Raw genomic sequence first — 20,702 nt, 5'->3', positions numbered from 1 at the left:
GGTGTCATGAGGCTTTCTAGCAAAATGCTCTACACCTATTTGTTGTCATCTCTCATTAATGTATGGAATCTCCTGGGATGCAGCTCTCAACCAACCAGTCTCCTGGATTTATTGATCAAAGCAGAGCATCAGAGCACTCATGCCAGAGAGCACCCGCAGCAGTAGGCAGTCATGACTTTGCTTGGCTCTTCTCTCTTCTTGCTAGCAGTTGTTTTTCAGTTTCCAGACATGAAATGCAGTGGGCTCAGGTGACCAGAGTGGTCACTCAGATGACCTGTTAGTGAGGGTCAGAGAGACTTCTCATGGTAGATCTGCTGAGACTGCTGAACAAGGCCAGTGTTGCCTTGTTGTGAGCTTCCTAATCTAGCTGCTGTATGACATTGCAGTTCTGGGCTTCACGGCCCCAAACCAGCATATCCCAAGAGCCTGAAGCCAAGTGTTCTGTCATTCTTTAAAGACCCAACGCATGGGATGGCAGACATTAGGTGCAGAATATAACCTCCTGTCCATCTGTACAGAACATTACATACTGGAGACAAGGGGGCCCAGTCTACATGGAACAAGACCCTTCTCCAGATCACCAACTTTCCTGAGCATCTGAAGTTGGGCCATATGCCTAGACTCTTCCTGTTCCAGCAGGAACCATTTTACACAGAATGTCAAGGGTAAAATTCCCTTGGAAATATTCCAGTTCCCATTGCCTAAGGACCATGTGCTTATTCTCTTTTTGACCAGTCATTATAATTCCAGAGATTCAGGAAGCCCATTGCTGTATCAAGGACTATAAAATGGTGGTGGCCAAGGTGTCAAGGTTCCCAGACCTGCCTGGGACTGTTTGTGCCATTGTCCCTAGAGAGAGAACCCAATTACCCTCACTTCCAGTGCAACGGCTCCTGATCTTTGAGTTGTTTGACTTGTTTTTACATGGGATTATCTTACTTTTAAGCATCCAGGTAAGAGAGGCAGCTGCACAAATAAGGGTTTCTTTAATAATTTCTTATGTTGGGCACTTTGGAATGTCCCGCTACAGGTGCATGCACCGTAGAACTGGCAAGTGGGCAGACAGAAAGGACAGGCTGGGAATGCAGGTTTCCCAGGATCTTATGAGGCAGGACTGCTGCTGCTGTAATATCTGCTGGCCAAAGCCTTGGCTTCCATTTTAGACATCCCAAACAAAGTCATCTTGGAGGACCTAGCTGTAAACCAATCTTGGCACTTAGATGAGGATGCCTCATGTAACTGAGACTCATTTTCTGTTCTGGAAACTCCCAAGTTCTCATGCTGCTTCCCAGAGCCTCCCCCATTAGATGGTACCTAGAGTAAGACAGCCATTGGCACAGAGAGGAGAGGGGAGGTGAGATGGGTCACATACAAGCGATGACCTAGTCTCCTAGCCCCTGTCCTGCCATAGCACTGTTGCCCTCCGCTCTGTCTCAGGCTCTGACACACTCCCTTTCCTCCTGGCAGACTCTGGATGGGCATATGGTGGTGCGCAGCCATGCCCGCGTGTCATCACTGACCCTGAAGAGCATCCAGTACACCGACGCTGGAGAGTACATCTGCACCGCCAGCAACACCATCGGCCAGGACTCCCAGTCCATGTACCTTGAAGTGCAATGTGAGGAATAAATGGGGAAGGACTTGGGGGAGGAAGGGGCAAGGCAGAATCAGGATGAGAGAGGAAAAGAGCAGCAAGGACCTACCTGCACCCTATGAGCTCTGCTTGCATTTCTTGCAGCTGGCCCTAGGCCATTTCAGAGCTCTGTCCCCATGCCACCCACACACATTATCTCCAGGCTTCTTACAAGCCTGCCATGCCCTTGAGTCTTCCCATGCTGCACAAGTGCACAGGAATTCTAAAATGGCTTTGACCTCTACTATACCAGGCGCTAGCTCTGCTTTGGGGCACACCTGCCTCTCCAGTGCCAGGAGACAGGATATGGGAGCTCCATGACCATGGCGGTCATCCTGATAGTCATTGTTATTTATTGCAGATGCCCCCAAGCTACAGGGCCCTGTGGCTGTGTACACTTGGGAGGGGAACCAGGTTAACATCACCTGCGAGGTATTTGCCTATCCCAGTGCCACAATCTCATGGTTTCGGGATGGTCAGTTGCTGCCAAGCTCCAACTACAGCAATATCAAGATCTACAACACCCCCTCTGCCAGCTATCTGGAGGTGAGTCAGGATGGGGGTGAGGCAGAATGGAGGAGGCACAGTTTGACTCGAGGTGGGCTCCAGAATGTAGCTCAAGTCCTCCCTCCTGCTTCTGTGGCACATCCTGAGCAGGGAAGGCATGAGCTGGAGAAGATGCTGAGCCTCATTTCAGCTCCCCTTCACCTGCTCCACCAGTCTCCTCCCTGATGTGCCTCTCCCATAAGCCCTGCTGCTATTGTTTTCTCTTGTTTAAGGCTGGGCTGGAGCTAATGATTCGTGCTTTACTAGTTCTATTTTTCACTAACTTAATCCAGTAAATAAAGATCTGAGTCTGTGACCATCCCATGTGACACTTATAACCCAAGAGCCCCTTCCTTCTAAAGGTGACCCCGGATTCTGAGAATGATTTTGGAAACTACAACTGTACTGCAGTGAACCGCATTGGGCAGGAGTCGTTGGAATTCATCCTTGTTCAAGCAGGTAAGTGCCCCTTACAGCAGCTGCCACATGCACTCCCTTACCCTTGCCAGCCCAATTTGTGTACTTGAGTGATTCCAGGATATTGGGAAGAAGAAAGAGCCAGGGTCAGCAAAGCCAGAGGGTTGGAAAGCTGGGAGCCATTGGAGCTGAGCATGGGGCATGTTGTGGGAGAACCATGTGGTGAGATGGGCCAGGAGGACAGGATATAGCAACAGGATTCCCAAGAGGGAGTAGAAATGACAAAAGACGTGCCTTGGTGATTGGGAGTTAACAGTCCTGGGCCAAACTGGGCTCACCTGGGTCTCCATATGTGTCCTCCCCACAGACACCCCCTCTTCACCATCCATCGACCAGGTGGAGCCATACTCCAGCACAGCCCAGGTGCAGTTTGATGAACCAGAGGCCACAGGTGGGGTGCCCATCCTCAAATACAAAGCTGAGTGGAGAGCAGTGGGTGAAGAAGTATGGCATTCCAAGTGGTATGATGCCAAGGAAGGTGAGTTGGGTGGAGTCAGTGTTTCCTTTGGGACCATGAGTGCCTCAGTGCTCAGATGTCCCCACTTGCCATCCTGTGCGTGTTCCTACAGAAATGGGAACTGCACCTCCAGAATTAGGTCACGGTCACATCTCCCTGTAGAGTTGTTGCCCCTACTGCAGCCCCAACCCATGCTTGTGCTTTGGAGCCTGATTCTCATGACCCTGCCAAGATGGATGAAGGCATCTCTACCACATTCCAGGCAGGAGCCATGCGTAGGTTTTGAGCACAGCCAGATGAGTCCAGTGCATAGATTCTGAGCACAGCCAGATGAGTCAGGTCCGTTGGTTCTGAGCACAACCACATGAGTCTAGTCCATAGGTTCTGAAGCACTGCCAGATGAATCCAGTTGGTATGTTCTGAGCACAGCCAGATAAATCCAATCTGTACATTATGAGCACAGCCAGATGAGTCCAGTGCGTAGGTTCTGAGCATAGATAGGGGAGTCCAGTGCATAGATTCTGAGCCCAGATACATGGGTCCAGTGCATAGGTTCTGAGCCCAGATACATAAGTCCAGTGCATAGATTCTGAGCCCAGATACATGAGTCCAGTGCATAGGTTCTGAGCACAGATAGATGAGTCCAGTGAATAGGTTCTGAGCACCGATAGATGAGTCCAGTGAATAGGTTCTGAGCACCGATAGATGAGTCCAGTGAATAGGTTCTGAGCACCGATAGATGAGGCCAGTGAATAGGTTCTGAGCATGGCCAGATGAGTCCAGTCCACCCTACTCAGTCCACAGTTACCTGTGCTTCAGGTTTTCTGCCTAGACCCAGCCAGTCCTGCTTGGATATCTGTGCTCAGTGACTGTCCTATAATTGTGATAGTAACAAAGCAAGCAGAGCCAGCAGGACAAATCTGCTCTTAAATCACTCCTGTGATATCTTTCCAAGCTAAAGATGAAAAGACTGACCCTTGGATTACTGCAGTGTGAAACTTCTGAGCCCAGATCATCCGAGGATGGTGTGTGCTTATGTTGGATTCCCCCTTTTGGGTTTAATTGGAATAACTCAGCGAAGTATGTTTTGTTTCTGTACAAACTTTTAATCCTGGTCTGCTGTGGGGTAGTTAGAGTGGAATTGGGAGTGAGCTGGGATTTTGGTATCACGGCCATTCAGAGACATAGTCCAACACAGTTTTCCTCAGAATTAGTTCTGCCAGAAAGCTTCCATCACTCCTTCAGCTTCTTGGGGGAGCCGGGGAAGCCAAGAGAAGCTGCTGGGAAATCAGGATTAGAGCCAGAGGAAAGCAATCATTTTACCTTCCTAACTTCCCTCTGAAACCTCATACCAATTTTGTAGCAGATTGATCTCATGTTACTATCTGTCCAACAGACCTTTTTGTTAAAAAAAGATCAATTCTAGTTATTTTTATTACGATAAAATACACATAGCATACATTTTACATTCAACCATTTGTAAGTGTGCAATTCAGTGGCACTAAGTCGTAACCACCACCACCATCCATCTTCAGCACTTATTATACCAAACTGAAACTCTGCACCCATTGAACACTAACTCTTCATTTGCCATCTCCCCTCAGTCCCTGGCAACCACCATTCTTTCTGTCTCTACGTAGTTAGCTATTCTAAGTACCTCATGTAAGTGGAATCATATGGCATTTGTTCTTTTATGACTAGCTTATTTTGTTTCACTTACCCTAATACCTTCAAGGTTCATCCATGTTGTAGCATGTGTCAGAATTTCCTTCCTGTTGAAGGTGGAATAACATTTCATTGTATGTATATGCCACATTTCATGGATCCATTCATTAATCAATGGTCATTTGGGTTGTGTCTGACTTTTGGCTATTATGAATGATGCTGTGTGAACATGGATATCCAGGTATCTGTGTCTGTGTGGTCCCAACTTTTAATTCTATGCATATGCCCAGAAATAAAATGGCTGGACCAAATGATAAATCTACAGTTAATTTTTTGAGGACCCTCCCTACTGTTTTCCAGAGCGGCTGCACCATTTTAACGATAGACTTTCACTCTTTTGTGATCCTTCCCATATTCTCACAACAGCCAGCATGGAGGGCATTGTCACCATCGTGGGCCTGAAGCCCGAGACGACGTACGCTGTCAGGCTGGCGGCACTCAACGGCAAAGGGCTGGGCGAGATCAGCGCGGCCTCCGAGTTCAAGACACAGCCAGTCCGTAAGTAAAGGCAGCTGCCTGCCTCTTCCCAGCCTACCCTCTCCTCCCTGGGGGAAGCAGGGGACCTTGAGTTGGCCCGTGTCATTGTTCAGATCACAGCTTTTTGTCTTTCAGATCCCTCTGCTCCCGGAGGCCCCACCTCCTAGTTCTCTGGCTCTCAGTGACAGCTAACATACGGTCCCTTCACCCTCTCTTTCTTCAAGGGGTTAGGGACACTGTCCTAGTAGCTGGTCCAGCTTATTAGAGTAACAGCCAGGGGGAAGCCAGCGACACATTATTAAGGGCAGTGGGGAGAAAACCAGCAGTGAGTTGTCGAAGGATCTGGGAGAGCTGCTTTTTGACAGGCCACAGAAGCCCTAAGCACCCTGTGACTTGCAGGAAGAGGGTAAAGATGGTGACAGTTCACATAACGCATTGTGGGATTTTTGATGCAGCAGAGATATTAAGTTGGAGACAAATGGAGATTGCTATAGAATATATGAGCAGCAGCAGAAATCCAGCAAAGCCAAGGGGAAGAGGCAGCCCTGGCCTTGGCCTTTTCTGCTCCTCTCTCTCCCATACCAGGAGCATCCCTCATAGCCTCTTTCCAGAGAATTGCTTCTCCCTGATTCCACTCAGGACAATATCTCTAGGTTTTCCTCTGCCATTCCCTCTTTCCCTAAACTACGCCTGTCCCGCTTTGCCCTCCCTTCCTACCAGCAGCCAGGCTCCAGGCAAGCCCTGCTCCTGCTTACCCCTCTGCAGACAGAGATGCTGCCCTGGGAAGCTCCTGAGTCCACCAGCTAATGAAGATACTGTAGAGCTAAATTCCCGAGTGCTCAGAGTTCCCTGGGCTCTCTGACCTCTGGATTTAAAATGCACCTGGGAGAATCCTTTGCTTCCTTCTCCTTGAAGCTAGGGGCCTGCAAAGGGACCCATGACCCTTACCTCTTCCCAGAAATAGGAAAGTCTATCTCATCTTCCTTCTACAGGAATGGCTTCTTTCTCTGGATTTGAAGTAATTTGATAATTTGAGTTTCCAGCTCCATGTGCTCTGAGGATTCTATTCATTTCTTTTACATCTTTTTTTTTTTCCTTGGGTCTGTCTCTTGCCTTTTCTTTTCGTCTGTGTTCCATCCATGGGAAATGCAGATAGCCCTCCTCCACGTAAGTGCCTCTTCATACCTCATTACCTGTTTCCATAGCGTTAACATCTGCTAGTTCTAGTTCTTAATTTAGTTCCGGTCCCTTTTTTGTCCCCTAGAGGCTGAAGTAGATGATACTGTCTGGGCCCTAACCACACTGACCTTAGTCTAGTTGTGCTGTTGTTAACGTCTGTAGGTTACTCCAAGAGTCTAACATTCTTCCTGTTTTAGAGCATGCAACTTCTGTGTCTTTGGAAATTGTGCTTATTTATTAATTTTTGTGTGTGATGATTACCCCACGGCAAAGATGGCGTTTGCTGAGCCAAGCATGGTGGAAGTCTGCAGATGGGCCCTGAATAACATGCTATTCCCACCTCACCTTCAGCCAGATGCCGGGAAAGTGACCACAGCCCCGCCAGGCCACTATTCAAAACACCTTAAAGGGAAAAAGAATCTGAAAGTATTTTCATATTTGCTTTTAGAAGATAAAGGAATGGAGCTCAGTTGCTTCCTTGCTTTTGGCCTGTCAGCATGGTAGCTAGAGGGGAACAGGAGGACTGGTCAGGGAGGCTCCTACATCAGCTGCCATCGTCAAAACAGAGCATGAACTTTGGTTCCGAGTCATGGGCATGTCCAGCAGGCAGCTATTGCAGGGTTAAATCTCTAGCTCTGGTCATCTCTGTTCTTCAGCATGTAGTTACTTGCAGTGTGCATTTCCTTGTTTGGGGAAGACTAACCAGCTAATGTAAGAACTCTTCTGCTATGCATGGTAGGGACGGGGAGATTCCCCACTGGAAGGACATGCTAATCGTGTAAGCTGTAAATAGAGGACACAGGGAACAAGGGTAACAGAAAGATGAACTGTAGCTGACCCCATCCGCAGATATGCCCCTAAACTTCCCTTCTCCTGAGATTTGGCTTTTCCTAGGCTGAGTGCAGAGAATAGTGGAGGGAGGTGTTACCCAGACAGACACAGAAGAAAAGATATTCAGGAAGCTGTACACTCTTTTTATAAAAGTCTCCTGGCTCCTGAAAGGTACCCAGGGAAGCCTATCTTTTTAATGTTTATTCAGAAATATTGCAGCAACAGCAAATACTAAGTAGCTACATGTAGGTGTTCTAAGATTCTGAACAAGTGTCAAATCTCCTACCTGAGCAGAGTTGGTGCCAGGATGAACCAGCTCTGGAAGGCACCAGAGTTGGGGGATGAAGCCGTCAGGTAGGACTGACAGGTGCCTGCTCTGGGCTGGCAGCTGTGCCCTAAGAAACTTCAGGAGGAGCCACTCTGGGCATGAGGGAACCTTCCTTCTGTATCTTTCCCCTGATCTTTAACTGGTGGTTCACCTGAGTCTCCAGGTTTCCTCTGATCTGGATTTGATCAGTAAATGAATGCTGGCTTGGCTACATTAAAGAGAGGAAGGCTGGGATGAGGCCCCCCTCTGAGTTTCTAACCACTAACTGGAGCTTGAGTACCGAATCAGAGTAACTGGGCCTTAGACTTCAAAGACCACAGTGGTTTTCATTCATTGCCAGCTCAGTTCTTGCAAAGGTGAGATATTCTTTTTAATAGCAGAAGCTATATTTTTAAAGTCAATGTTAAAAATGACAATTTTAATGAAATTTTAAATTTAAATTTAAAATTTTAACTACAAAAAAGAGATCTCCGGATCTTGTTTTTTATTGTCTGATAGTATCGAAACAGATAAGTAACCATGACTCCAAGAAGCCGTTTGGAAAAGGATGGTGTCATCTCTGCATTCCAAGTAGATCATGAATGATACAACAGCAGGCATTGTTGGTGGTACAAAAAGTCAGTTTTTCTCAATCATATAATCAAGTTATGGTTTGAAGAATCAAAGGCAACTTCTTTTAGATAGGTAGAACCATGGCATAGTCTTAGAGTTGAGCATTCCTTTTTCAAGAACTTTAGCAGGATGAGGCGGTGAACATATGGGAACATCATATTATCACCAAATATAACTTGTTATGGTCTTTCTTTGTGGCTTGATAACCTTCCCTGAGTTGCTGAAGTGAGGACTTAGCCCACGGATTATCCTGCTGCCCCTAGATCCACCCTGAAAACAGATATCATTGGGAGGATGCTGCCAGCAGTTGCCACTGCTATGACAAACCCACCTTTTTGCTGCTAGGAGCTGAGGACAAGCCTTAGGAAGGACCTTCTCAGAGTTCTTACACCCATTTTTTGGAAGAAACAAAGGTGTTCTGAACTTAGGTAAAAAGAATCAACCACCAGTTTAGCTGTGTGCTTGCACTGAGCCCAAGAACCAGTGGCATTGGTTTCCGATGCCAGCTTCTGGCATCACTGACACTGCATCCCTGTCCTATAATACTGTTGGGACGCAGATGCACAGCAGGGTCCCATGCCACTGGAGTTGTGCCCTGATTACACCCCAAGACCCAAGAAAGAGAAGGCACAGAATCAGTAGAGGCCAGTGTGCTGCACAGGGAGGTGTTGCTGCCGGACTCTGGGGCTGCCAGGGGTCAGGCGAGACCAGTGCATTTGGCACTGACTCACCACTTGAAGTTCCCTGAGGTGGTTCAATAATGGGGTTGCTTTCTTCGTTCTTTAATGGACCTCTCCAGGTTCAGGGATGTGCATATATCAAGACAGGGATGAGCAGGGGAAGCTAGTAAAAGCCACAAATACTTAATGGACTACTGCTTTCAAGCGGCCAGTTAGAAAGCATGGCTTACCTGTTTGGAGGTTCCTTTGTGTATAGTTCATGAATGTACATGAAGGTAATGAGGAAGCTGTGACTCCGAACAAACAAATAAAACTCTAATCTGGGAAAATGTGCCGATTTCATGTATTTTTAAGCCAAATGTCTGCATGCCATCAAGACACTCAGGTGGAAAGCTCAGAACCTCTGTTTGCCTTAAGAGGGGCTGCTCTGTCAGATTCCTTACAGTTTGGTATGAATCTTCCCCTCCGTGACCAAGCTACCCACCTTCATAATTTCATTGCCCAAACGTTACCTCTTAATTTGCTTCTGTACCATGAAGCAAAATAGATGGTTTCTTTCCAAGTATGGAGATTATGAATGAGTCTCTACTTTTTTAAAAGAGACATCTTGAGATTTTTACTTTCACATGTTGTCCCCCAGGTGGCACACTGCAAGTATAAGTTAAATGGATTGTCTTATATGTAGTTAAAGCATGTAAAATTCCATCTCTTTGCCAGAATAATATGGACAATTATGCAAACAATTCAAGCCAAATAAAGAAAAGAGAGGGAAGGAGAGAAATACTTTTACCTGCATTAACCAGACCATCCAATCATGATGAGTTACAGTTCTTTGTTGCTTTGATTCCAGTGACACTGTACTAATGGTTTAATGAGATGACCTCATATGGAAGATAAAACCATGAGTATCAGATGTTGAGGCAGTGTCAGGGATATGTTGAGGTTTTTCCAAATTTTCATCCAACTCTCAAAGGGGACTTTGTTTTGTGATTGTTTATCGGACTATTTCCAAATATTTGCCAATGAAAAACCAAAGATCCATTCAGTGTCCCAATATCTCAGATGCACAACTAACCATCCTCCACACAGAAGATTGGCTAGAATTTCAGTCCCAGTCTCTTCAACATTTCTATTCTCTGTAGGAGTGAGAATAACACTGAACATTATTTGCATAGCTTTTCTGTACCAGCCTCCAAATAACCTCCAAATAACTCTGCATGGGAGTTTTGGAAGGCAGTGGCGGTTACGGCATCATATGTATAATAAAGGACCATGAACCTCACTCAGTAGTACACATTAAGTAGGACAGCCATTTCTGTTTCATTCATTCAGATGTGGAAATGAGTGAGGCATATAGATTTTTCTATAAAGTCATATATGGAAATATATACCTATATAGAAACACAAATACAGATGTGTAACATGAAAGCCAATGTCTGTTTTCTCCTTCACTGGTTCACCTTAAACTGAGGTCCAAATTCCCTTTCCTCCTGCACCTCTGGTCCTATGGAGACAGCTGGTCCTGCTGAACTGGGTATTTGTTTTCAGACAAGGTTTGAGGCTTGTGCAGCTGTTCCTGGCCCAGACCTTACCTGAGCTGCAGGGTTTGGCAGGCGCACAGCCTCACGGTTTGACGTTAGAGAGAGCCCTGCTCCTCACAGGAGCCCTGGCCACCTGTTCACGCACGGTGTTGTTCTTCCCACTTTAACTCGCTTCAGCTCCCCATACTGACACCCCAGAGTTGTCGCTTCCATTTTTTCATTCAGTATCTGTGTGTCTCAATGATCTTTTTTTCCCACCTTCATTTTTCTTTCTTCAGCGGCATCTACTAGCTCGTCTACCCCTGTTCCACTGTCTCCACCAGATAGTGAGTATCATTTTCTTCATCCGTCTCTCCGCAGGTTGCTTTCCACCAGCCACAGTTTGTTCTGCCTAACGTTATCTCCTTCACCAGGTGACAATTCAACTCAGTTGGCGGAAAGCAGCGTCAGGTTGTAGAGAAGCAGATGAGAAGAGAAATAGGCATAGGGCCTCTAAGCTCCATGAGGGGCAGACTTCCCTGGAGGAGAAGCGGGGGAAAAGCATTGCTCTGGATAGAAAACTCTGCAGGCAGGATCCCCGAAGCGGCCGCTGCCAGCCCTGTCCTCAGGATTCTGAGTGGGCTGGATCAAAGCTCGTATTTGGAGAAGCCAAAGGAATTGACCAAGAAAAATGTCTGCTCTGCAGGGTCATAGAAAATGTGTTGGAGTGTTTTGTTTTTACCTTCATTTTAATTGGCACAGTTGGATTTAGACATTGAAATTAGATAGGGAGGCCTGTAGCTTTCACTTTATCCGTAAATGCATACTTTTCTTGTAAATATTTGTGGGAAAATAAACAGTGTCTGCTTGCAGGTGTGCCTGGCAGTAGGCGCTTAGGCAAATCATTTAACCCTCCACAAGTGAGCCTTGTTTATCTCCTCTGTGAAATAGGATGAGTAGTCACCCACCACCCTAAAGAAAATCACAAACATTTTAATGTTTATCAAGCTCTGCTTTGCCAAGCCGGGATCGTTACCACGGAGCCAGCAATCACGTCAACTGGTCACTCTCAGGTTTCATCATCCTGGCTAAGCCTTGCTCATTTCCGATCTCATTAATTTTGCTATCCTGTCCTTTTGTTCTCCTGAATGCATAGGAGTAGAAGGGGCTTCAGACCTGCCACCATTTGGAGTTGTGAACGTAGGTTTCGAGGGGGAAATAGCAAAGTAAGACCACAGCTGAGTAAGACAAGAATGCAATGTCAGCATTTGCTCAGAGTAGCAGACAGCAGCAAAGGGGTAGGCAGGGTGGTGCCGCCTGGCAGGCTTTATTCACCTTCATATATCAGAAGCCCCTGTGGTTCGGGCTCAGACTCAGGAGGTGACTCAAACCTCAAGCTCAGAAGCCCTCTGTCACCATCGGTTGACTCAGAAGCATGCCCACTGCCCCATGCGGTGCTTTTCCGGGCACTATCCTATCACAGATGGAATTCAGGCTTTGGAAGTAGACAAACCTGGGTTCAAATCACAGCTCCACTACTTCCACCTGAAACTCCATGATCTAGGCTAAGTCACTGAGCTTCCCCAAGTCTCAGATTTCTTATCTCTAAGGTGAACTCCAGCGAGCTTCCACTAGGTTCCACTGAGCTAGCTCGGTGACTTACCTTTTAAGTGTTTGTGAAAATTAAAGATTAAATGTGAAAAACACAAAACATACTGCCCAGAATATAGTTCGCAAGAATAAATGAAAGTTATGTTATCTCTTGCTGCATGAGAGTCATTTGTCAGCAAACTCTCTGATCATCTGTTTTAAATGTGTGTATTGAGGTCTTTTAAATATATGTATTAAAGTGGGGCACTAAACTTAGCACTTTGGGAGGCCGAGGAAGGTGGATTGCTTGAGGCCAGAAGCTCAAAACCAGGCTAGGTGACATGGTGAAACCTTGTCTCTATTATAAAATACAAAAATTAGCCAGGCATGATGGCTATAATCTCAGCCACTCAGGAGGATGAGACAGGAGAATCGCTTGAACCTGGGAGATGGAGGTTGCAGTGAGCTAAGATTGCACCACTGCACTCCAGCCTGGAGGACAGAGCAAGACTCCATCTCAAAATAATAAATAAATAAGTATGTATATTAATATTGATAGAGAAGTGAGAGAATACCTCCTTCACCATCTCTGTCTTTTCTTTATAATGATGCCTACATATACACAATATATACACACCCATGTATATATGCATATATATTTATGAGTTTAATTTATCTCCATTCTCTTCTTCACCTTTCTGTGCCCTTTCTGTCTGTCATGTTTCCATAGCAACCTGGCCTCTTCCTGCCCTTGCAACCACAGAACCAGCTAGTGAGTACAGGGCTGAGCTGCTCTCAGCCAGATCTCTGATCGCTTGTTGTAGAGCCGACTTCTAGGTTTCAGCGCTGCCTGTTGTTTTCCCTTTTATTAAAAGCAACAGTTGTGAATGCATGAAGCTCCTAGCCTGGTGTGGTTTCCTAAGCATGCTGTCTGCTTGGCCAGGAGAGCAAACCAAGCATCAGCAAAAGAACGGGGGTGATTATTGGAAGAATACTCCGTGCATGAGGAGGCCTTTCCAAATCGACTCTCGAGTTAAAAATAGACCCGGATTAGGGAAACACTGAGGACACAAAAGAACAGCATCTCCTTTCTGGCTTTTGCTTTGCTGTCCCTCCTTCTGAAATACACACGCACATGCGCGTGCGAAAAGACTGAGAGGGAGGGAAGGGATAGGCGAAAATGGCTGCTTGGGGAAAGGGAGAGGGTGATGCCGAGAAGGAGGGAGCCACTGCTTCCTGAGAGCATACCCCGCTTTGCCTCCCCACACGTAGAGCGCAGGGGAAGGAGAGAGGTCCTTCCTGCTGTCTCCTTTCAGGCTCCCACCTCAGTGCTTGAAAAATGATGGGCAGAAGAAGCCTAATCCAGGCTCCCCTGGGTTGAGAGTCCACATGAAAGGGCTGGAATTTATCTCTTGACAATGGAGTCAAGAGCCATACTGCATCCTCTTTATTCACTGTAGAAAATGTGCACGGAATCACCACTGTAACATGTTCTAAGCTGGTCTTTATAATGCTCTAATGAAGAAAGATGTGTGTGGAGGACTTGAATCCCCTGAGAATCCATATGAGTATGTGTGCATGTTTACAGTGTTCAAGCACCAAAGCTGTGTGGGAGTTTTAGATTTTATAATATTTCTGGTTGCACAGAAAAAATGACATACATCTCATCAAGCAGAACGAGAAGGCAGAAAGCAGGTATGCAAAGTATAGCTCCAGCTCCCGGGGCCAAGCCTTCTGATACATAATTGAACAGAGAAGAAAAGAGTTTCCTGGTTCTGTGTGTTGCGTGAAATGGTTCTTTTTTTCTACTGCAGAACACAGCTAAGGGTCTGCTTTCTTGGTGTTCCCTCCGTGTGTGTGCTATGATGAATTTTAATTCCTGATGCTTTTGAGGTTTCATTTTGTCAGCAGAGCAGAGCTGGTGACAATAGGCTGTGCTCGCATGGGTTTAATTCAGATGATGAGTTTTATTTTTTTTTGCATTTGGAAAGGAATGCAGCTAACAGTCCCCTTTCTGCTTCTGCAGTGTCGCTCCTGTCCTTTTTCAGCCTGGTGCAATGTGTGTCCAGGCACAGTAGGAGAAAGCTACATAAAGTCATTGTACAACTGTGTCACATTTAAGGTGGCTCACGTAGGTTGGTCTTCTCTGTTGGTGAAATACAATCTTGGCTCCAGATTTTGCCTGAAGAAGGAATTAGGTGTCTCTCCCCTGACATGTCTTTAATTTTTAAACATCAGATATTTCTGCCCACAGATAAAATGCTTAGTTGTGACATCCAAAGGGAAGAAAGTTTGAGTCATTTTATTTTGAGCCACTTGACTACTAACCCAAATTGTAGGTCCCAGTGGATACCGAGATAGAGACAAAACTGTCACAATTGGACGGCAGTCTGTGTTTAGCATGAACATGTTCCTCACCAGTAAGATGAAATGTAGCACATGTGAATTGCAGTGGAACTAATAGCAGAGTTGCTATCAGCATGTGAAAATCCATCAATGATCATCAATGGGGTTGAAAATAAATCTCTCCCAGGTTTGCATGTCTGTGTATGTGTATATATGTGTGTGTGTGTGTGTGTGTGTGTGTGTGTGTGTGTGTGTGGACCCATTTATAATTATGAGTGAATAAAGGTATTGTAAATAAAACCAAAGGAGAAATTGCTTAGTTGTATATAATCCCTGCCAGCCCCTTTGGTAGGAATCTGCCTGAATCTGTGTAATGTCAGACAGTAAGAAAGAAGCACACATTCTGTCAGCTCACAGTGACAAGGGAAGATGTAGCCTGGTTAAAGCATTTCTCTCAGGTTAATTTTACTCAGCGGTGTTCTTTGCTCAGAAATTTGCCTTCATCTCCCTTCTTTGCCCTTCTCCCTTAACCTCAATTGGCAATGACCAAAACGTTCCCTGGCCTCTGAAATTTAAGGTGGGAAGCCCAAATGCCTTTTTAACAAGTCAGGATCACTCAGTCACAACATAGGACCAAAAGGAATGCCTTTTAATGCATACAAGAAAAGGTTGTTTTGTTTTGTTTCATTGTAAATCTCAAATGTATGTCTTATCAGTGCAATCACAAGTCTAAAGATATAACTTTAACCACAACAGGTTGGGTGCTGTGGCTTACACCTATAATCCCAGCACTTTGGGAGGCTGAGGTGGATCGCTTGAGCTCAGCCTAGCCAACATGGCGAAACCCCATCTCTGCGAAAAGTAGAAAAATTAGCCTGGCATAGTGACACATGCTTGTAGTCCCAGCTATTCAGGAGGCTGAGGCAGAAAGATTGCTTGAGCTTGAGAGGTCAAGGCTGGAGTGAACTGTCTTCATGCCACTGCACTGCAGCCTGGGTGACAAAATGAGACCCTGTTTCAAACAAACAAAAAACTTTAACCACAAATGGTCAAACATTTGCTTAATTTCAAACTCTCAGCACACTGCACCAGAGGCACAGTTTCTGCTGTTTATTGTCGACACAGCCATTGTCTCAACCATCAGAAGGAAACCTATTCCCTAGTCTGGACTGGCCTCTTCCTTTATATGGGTCTTGACTTTAGGGAGGCTCACTGAGGTCTCAGGAATAATATGGCTTTGTGGACAGAGAAGTGAGATAAGATCCTCAAAGCACCATCTCTGAGATACATACACCCAACCTCATTCAGCGCATGCTCCCCTCCTCCTCATGCCATAGGAAACATGAAATGACTCTTCTTAATTTAATACAATATTTTGTTCTTCTAGGGCACACAGTCTTCACCTTAAGAATAGCAGACTTTTCTTTGATGACCCATATTCTGCTTCATTACCCTTGTTTCCCAAGGATGCTGAGACATTTCTGGAATCTGTGGATAATAACTTGCTTTTTTCTTTTCCTTTAACAGTCTCCTGGATTGACTTTGACAGCTGGGTCCTGACAGCAACACCTCCCTATTTCAAAACAAGTTTACATGCTCCTGATGTGGTATTAATATGTAGTGTTGCAGCCGTAGCTAATGCTTTTTGGTGTTGTTAACCAAATGCTCTTTATGATTTGTTATTCTTCTATTTCTGGGCAGTTTGGCTGCCCTCCCAATGTTTCCTATATATGCTGCTAATTTAATTTGGTTTCTCCTTTTATTTAGTCTGTGATTTTGTTGTTGATTTTTCTCCCTGCCCATTGTTTACATCAGTTTTTAATTTTTTTGTATTTTCCATGTGACCTCCTCCACTTTCCTTTCAACCAATCATGTGCGTGCGTATCATGTGACTTTGTCATGTGGCTTGCATGGTGCTGATGATGTCGTCCACGCTGGTGAACAGAAGGTAAAACTCTTTGTTCTGATTAGTGAAATAAATCTGGGACCACAGCCTGGCACGTAGGGCACACTCATTTCTTCCTGTCTCAGATTTCCTAAGCAAAGCCATTTGGGAGATTTCCTCTTGTTCTCAATTCACATTCAGAATTCATCATTCCTTGCAAACTTGACATGACAATTTGATATCATGACAACCTTTGGTTTGGTATTTTGCTTCAAGAAATTTGGTCACACAAACTGTTCTCTACAGTCAACCCACATTAGCCACAGCACAGTTTGCAAACTTGAATTTTTACCAGATGGTTCGTAAAAAATATTTTCCAGAAAGGTGTTTGGCAAATTAGCTTTATAGCATTGCTATTTAACTGTATCCCATAGTTCTAAAAACCATGGTGGTTCTAAAACAAGTCACATTCCTGTGAAAATGTTTACAACCTTGAAACGCTACAGAGTGAAATATATCCATCGCAAAGGTTGTATTTGTTCAAAACCCAATGAGAGTGCTTCATAAAATTAATGCACATTGAGGACTTTCTGAAATAAAACACTTAAGAATTTGGATTAGAGCAGTTTGGCTGTGATTACCGAGGTGCCACTTTTTAAGAGTGGCCCTCCCCCAGGGAGGGGGAGGAAATCAAAGCAAAAGTCATTTGGCAATTACCATGACTGGAGATCTCCGTGTAATCAAGAAACACATGATTGACCCTTGCAGCAAAGGAAATAAAATTATAGCCTAATTAAGCGCATAGTGGTGACAAAATAATTAGTTAATATTCTGACTGTCACAACCTTGTTAAAACGTTTCTCGCTTACCAGAAAGAGAGAAGGAAGCTGCTGCTCACAGCTTCCCTCACTAAAATCACCTATTCAGAACCTGCCCTTTGAGTCATTTGCATTCAGTTTTCTCCTAACTGAAATGTTTTCCTTCAGATTACACCGAGACACGGGCTACATTGATCACGAAAGCAAAACTAACACCAATAACCCCCCGTATGCCTGTGCATGCAAGGGGTCCCTGTTCGACCTCACTTCTCTGAGAACTGATTGGGCGACATCCACACAGACAAAACTGTCAACAGCTGGTCTCGCATGTCCTTTGTTCCTGGTCCGTTCTTGTGTTTCGTTCTCCCCCTGTGTGTTAGCCCTGTGTACCTTCCCTCTCGTTCACCTTCCACATTTCCCATCTCTGAGCACCTCAGCTTTACAGGGATGGCAGCTTGGCCCCCATGTAGTCCCATTTACAGCCAGACTTCTGGACGTGCCTATGAGCCATCCTCATTTCCAAAAAGGAGTTGTTGGGTATTTACATTGGATGAAATAAGGTGAGAATGTCCCAGAAGCAGAAGAACATCTGATGCAGTCCATGCCAATAAATTGGGCTTACCTTCAAAAATCATCTGAATCTGCAAGTCTTAGGGCAGAGAATATAGAGAGCCTAAGATCTTCTAAACTACAAATCCCATCCAAAATATTGTATTTTCATGATTTCCCTAGGGTTGACCATCAGCAAGACCAGATGTTTTTCAGACTTGTGATGACTATTCAGTAGCTGATGTTCTGGAAAAAAGATCTAGGCCTTCCTCATGAAACATTAAATGTGAGCAGTTACTGGATGTTGAATTTGAAACCTATTCATTTCTTTTTTTACAACAAGTTTGGTCATTTCTATGCAATGATATAATCAGAAGAAAACAAAGCACAATGTTAATAAGGTAGACACTAATTCATTCCTCTAAAGAGAGATCTCTTGCAGACATTTTAAGCAAGGGCAAGAAATGTTTAAAGATGTGTTCTGCAGTTGCTGTAGAAACACTCCTTAGCCATTGTCTTGGCAGTTGGTAAAAAATGTAGCCAGTACTTTAAAAAAAAAAAAAAAATCACTGAGAGCCTTAAAGAATTCCAAAGCTATGATTACCCCCTTTTGGAATCATGTCCTCATTTTTGAAGGACCTTCTCCTGCCATCTGCAAGGGGGCAAGCTGAGGACTTATTCAGGTGAGCCCCTCAAGCAGCAGGAACTGGACTTTAGCAATAAAATTTAAGGGAATAGAGAGGTCAGGGCCATAAAATTCATGGAGGAGAGCAATAAAGCCTAGTTAAGAACAGTTATCACCTCCTCTCCCTGGGCATTAGCAAAGATTTAAGCTGAATTGGGCCTGAATGAGAAAAGTGAAAATAAGTGGGGGTGAAAGGAGGACTTTCTGCTGTCAGTGGGTTATACACTCAACAACTGGTGACATCCAATGTTCCCTGTTTTTTTGACACCCTCAGAAAAACAAAACTGCCTGGGATATGCTTACCATATGCTGGATGCTCCATCTATCTTGAGTTCAGTGGGGCAGTGTTTACAGAGTCCAGCAGCACATCATGAAATATGGCAACTCGGAAGGAGAAGGGAGATTAAAACAGGCATTGAGCCCCACCCTTTATGGGTACTTGGCCCCTGAGCCTACAGGGCTTGGCCTATGGAGGATTGTGACAGATACACTTAGACACCCGTCCCAGGAAAGAAGAAGTGAAGATGTGAACTTTGTCATGGCATCACGTCACTGCAGGGCTTCCTCCAATGACTCCACGGAGCCATGGCTTTGTCCACCAACTACTGAGGACTCTGTGTAAATGGGACTCCCCACCAGCAGCATGTGTGAGATGAGAAGCCCCCCTGCACCTCTCTGTCAGTGTGCTGCATGTCTGAGCATGGCTCCCTCCCCAGCCATTCATAATGATATTTTTTTTCTTTAGCTACTGACACTGACTCGTACTAGGAAATGCTGATTCTGATGAGCTAAGCTCTTTAACACCCACTCTTCCTTCTTAGATTGAAATCATCACTAACCACCCCTTCCACTCCCTCCTTTATTTTTTTACAGCTGTGTGTCTGGATTGCCACGATCTCTGGCAGGTCGACACAGACTTTTCACCAGAGTTTCTGCTCTAATTGCCTTTATTTCTAAGGATTCCCTGCACTGGAGGTTCCCAGGTAGAGAGTCAGTGGAAAGGGGCTGAAGACAAAGGCAGTGAGGTGTGTCAGCCCAAATCCTGTGGGCAGGGACTGGAGCTACTGCTGGCCTTGGAAACTGCCAGTTCCCTTAGGGGCACCAGTATGAGGGATGAAACGCCCCAAGAGCCGCATTCTTCTTCATAACCGATCTAATGTCCACGAAATAGAGTTGAAGACGTCATGAGCCCCCCTTGTGGCCTTGGAGGCAGGAGCCAAGTTAACTGTTGATGATAGCAGTTATTTCTGTCATAACTTCCTCAGCCTGGGTCAGCCCCATAACAACAAGCCATACCTTCCTGGTCATATTTTCTTTTTAGGATGATGAAACAAAGATAATTGATCAATTAGTCTGTTAGTGTTTTAATGACACCCGCGAGAAGGGAACTGGTATTTTTGTGGTTCAGTCTGTCAGAGCTCATTGGTTGCTGTTTAATTTGTACTTTGTGCTGCCATTTGCTGCCCCACCCCAACACGCACTCTCACATTCATAATTCCTCAGGAAACTGGTGCTGGAAAAGATTTACAGACCAGATGCCCTAGTGAGTGTGGCCACGGGGAGTTCAGCATCTTTGCTGTGCCAGCTGGGAACCGGCCTTGCCTGCACTGACTCATTGTATATCCCAAGGTTCCCTGGAGCCAGGGACTAGGGTGGCAAAGATTCTGGTCACTCAGGCACAAGCAAAGCCTTAATGCTGAAGAGAGAAGGACCCGGGGAGGAAAACATCCAACACTTTACTCCAAAACTTGATCTAGCAGGAACAATGCCTGAGAGAAATTAATACCCATCCTTACACTGTCAGGCTGTTCTTCAGGGCTGTCAGAAAGCCACTTGGCATCCCCAGAATAGCCATGTAGGCTACCAAAAGAGGTGCCAGGGAAAGTCGTGGGGAGCCAAGAATGTATCCAAGAATTTATTCAACATAGATCACATCCGATTCTTTTGTTTGGCATCAAAGGCTAAGAGCTTTGTTTCAGGAAAGAGAATTAGTGGCCTAATGACACTAAATCCTGATTCCCTGAGATAATTTGCTGATCCCCTAAGGACTAGCCACGTTTCTAACTTCTGGATGTAATTGTAATGTTTCTGACTTGGGAAAAGTAAATAGACTTCATAATTGAAAAACTAAGTCATACATTTTGGACTTTTCAAAAACTAATAGTAAAAGGCATGTATAACACAAGTTTCAAATTGCTTGTAAGAAATAATCAACCAAAAAAGACAGGAATTAGGATAAACAAAATGAACAGTATTTTGAAAACTAGAAGTCTTATTTGATAGGAAAAGCAAAAGATTATAATACAAGCCCCACATTTATCACTGGTTTATGATCAGACACCTGAAACTTCATGCAGATCTCGA

General features: G+C 45.1%; 1 protein-coding gene across 23 annotated transcripts in view; it reads left to right on the top strand.

Annotated features, from left to right (window-relative positions):
* NCAM1 (neural cell adhesion molecule 1) overlaps nt 1-20,702 on the top strand; it is a 311,891-nt gene that overhangs the window by 263,887 nt on the left and 27,302 nt on the right. For 6 of the 23 annotated variants that reach the window (XM_032285519.1, XM_032285535.1, XM_032285517.1 and 3 more), the window contains 9 exons: nt 1,468-1,618; nt 1,995-2,179; nt 2,542-2,638; nt 2,964-3,134; nt 5,205-5,336; nt 6,468-6,482; nt 10,765-10,812; nt 12,786-12,827; nt 16,347-16,349. In XM_032285519.1, coding sequence (XP_032141410.1) covers nt 1,468-1,618; nt 1,995-2,179; nt 2,542-2,638; nt 2,964-3,134; nt 5,205-5,336; nt 6,468-6,482; nt 10,765-10,812; nt 12,786-12,827; nt 16,347-16,349 — 844 coding nt within the window. The remainder of the gene's footprint in view (nt 1-1,467; nt 1,619-1,994; nt 2,180-2,541; nt 2,639-2,963; nt 3,135-5,204; nt 5,337-6,467; nt 6,483-10,764; nt 10,813-12,785; nt 12,828-16,346; nt 16,350-20,702) is intronic. The other 17 variants (XM_032285539.1, XM_032285533.1, XM_032285538.1 and 14 more) reach the window with 9 other exon arrangements.

This window comes from Sapajus apella, unplaced genomic scaffold (assembly GCF_009761245.1).
Source record: "Sapajus apella isolate SASKATOON/1434 unplaced genomic scaffold, GSC_monkey_1.0 scaffold16, whole genome shotgun sequence".
NCBI classification, from domain to species: domain Eukaryota; kingdom Metazoa; phylum Chordata; class Mammalia; order Primates; family Cebidae; genus Sapajus; species Sapajus apella.
This window is presented reverse-complemented; position numbering and strand designations above follow the sequence as displayed.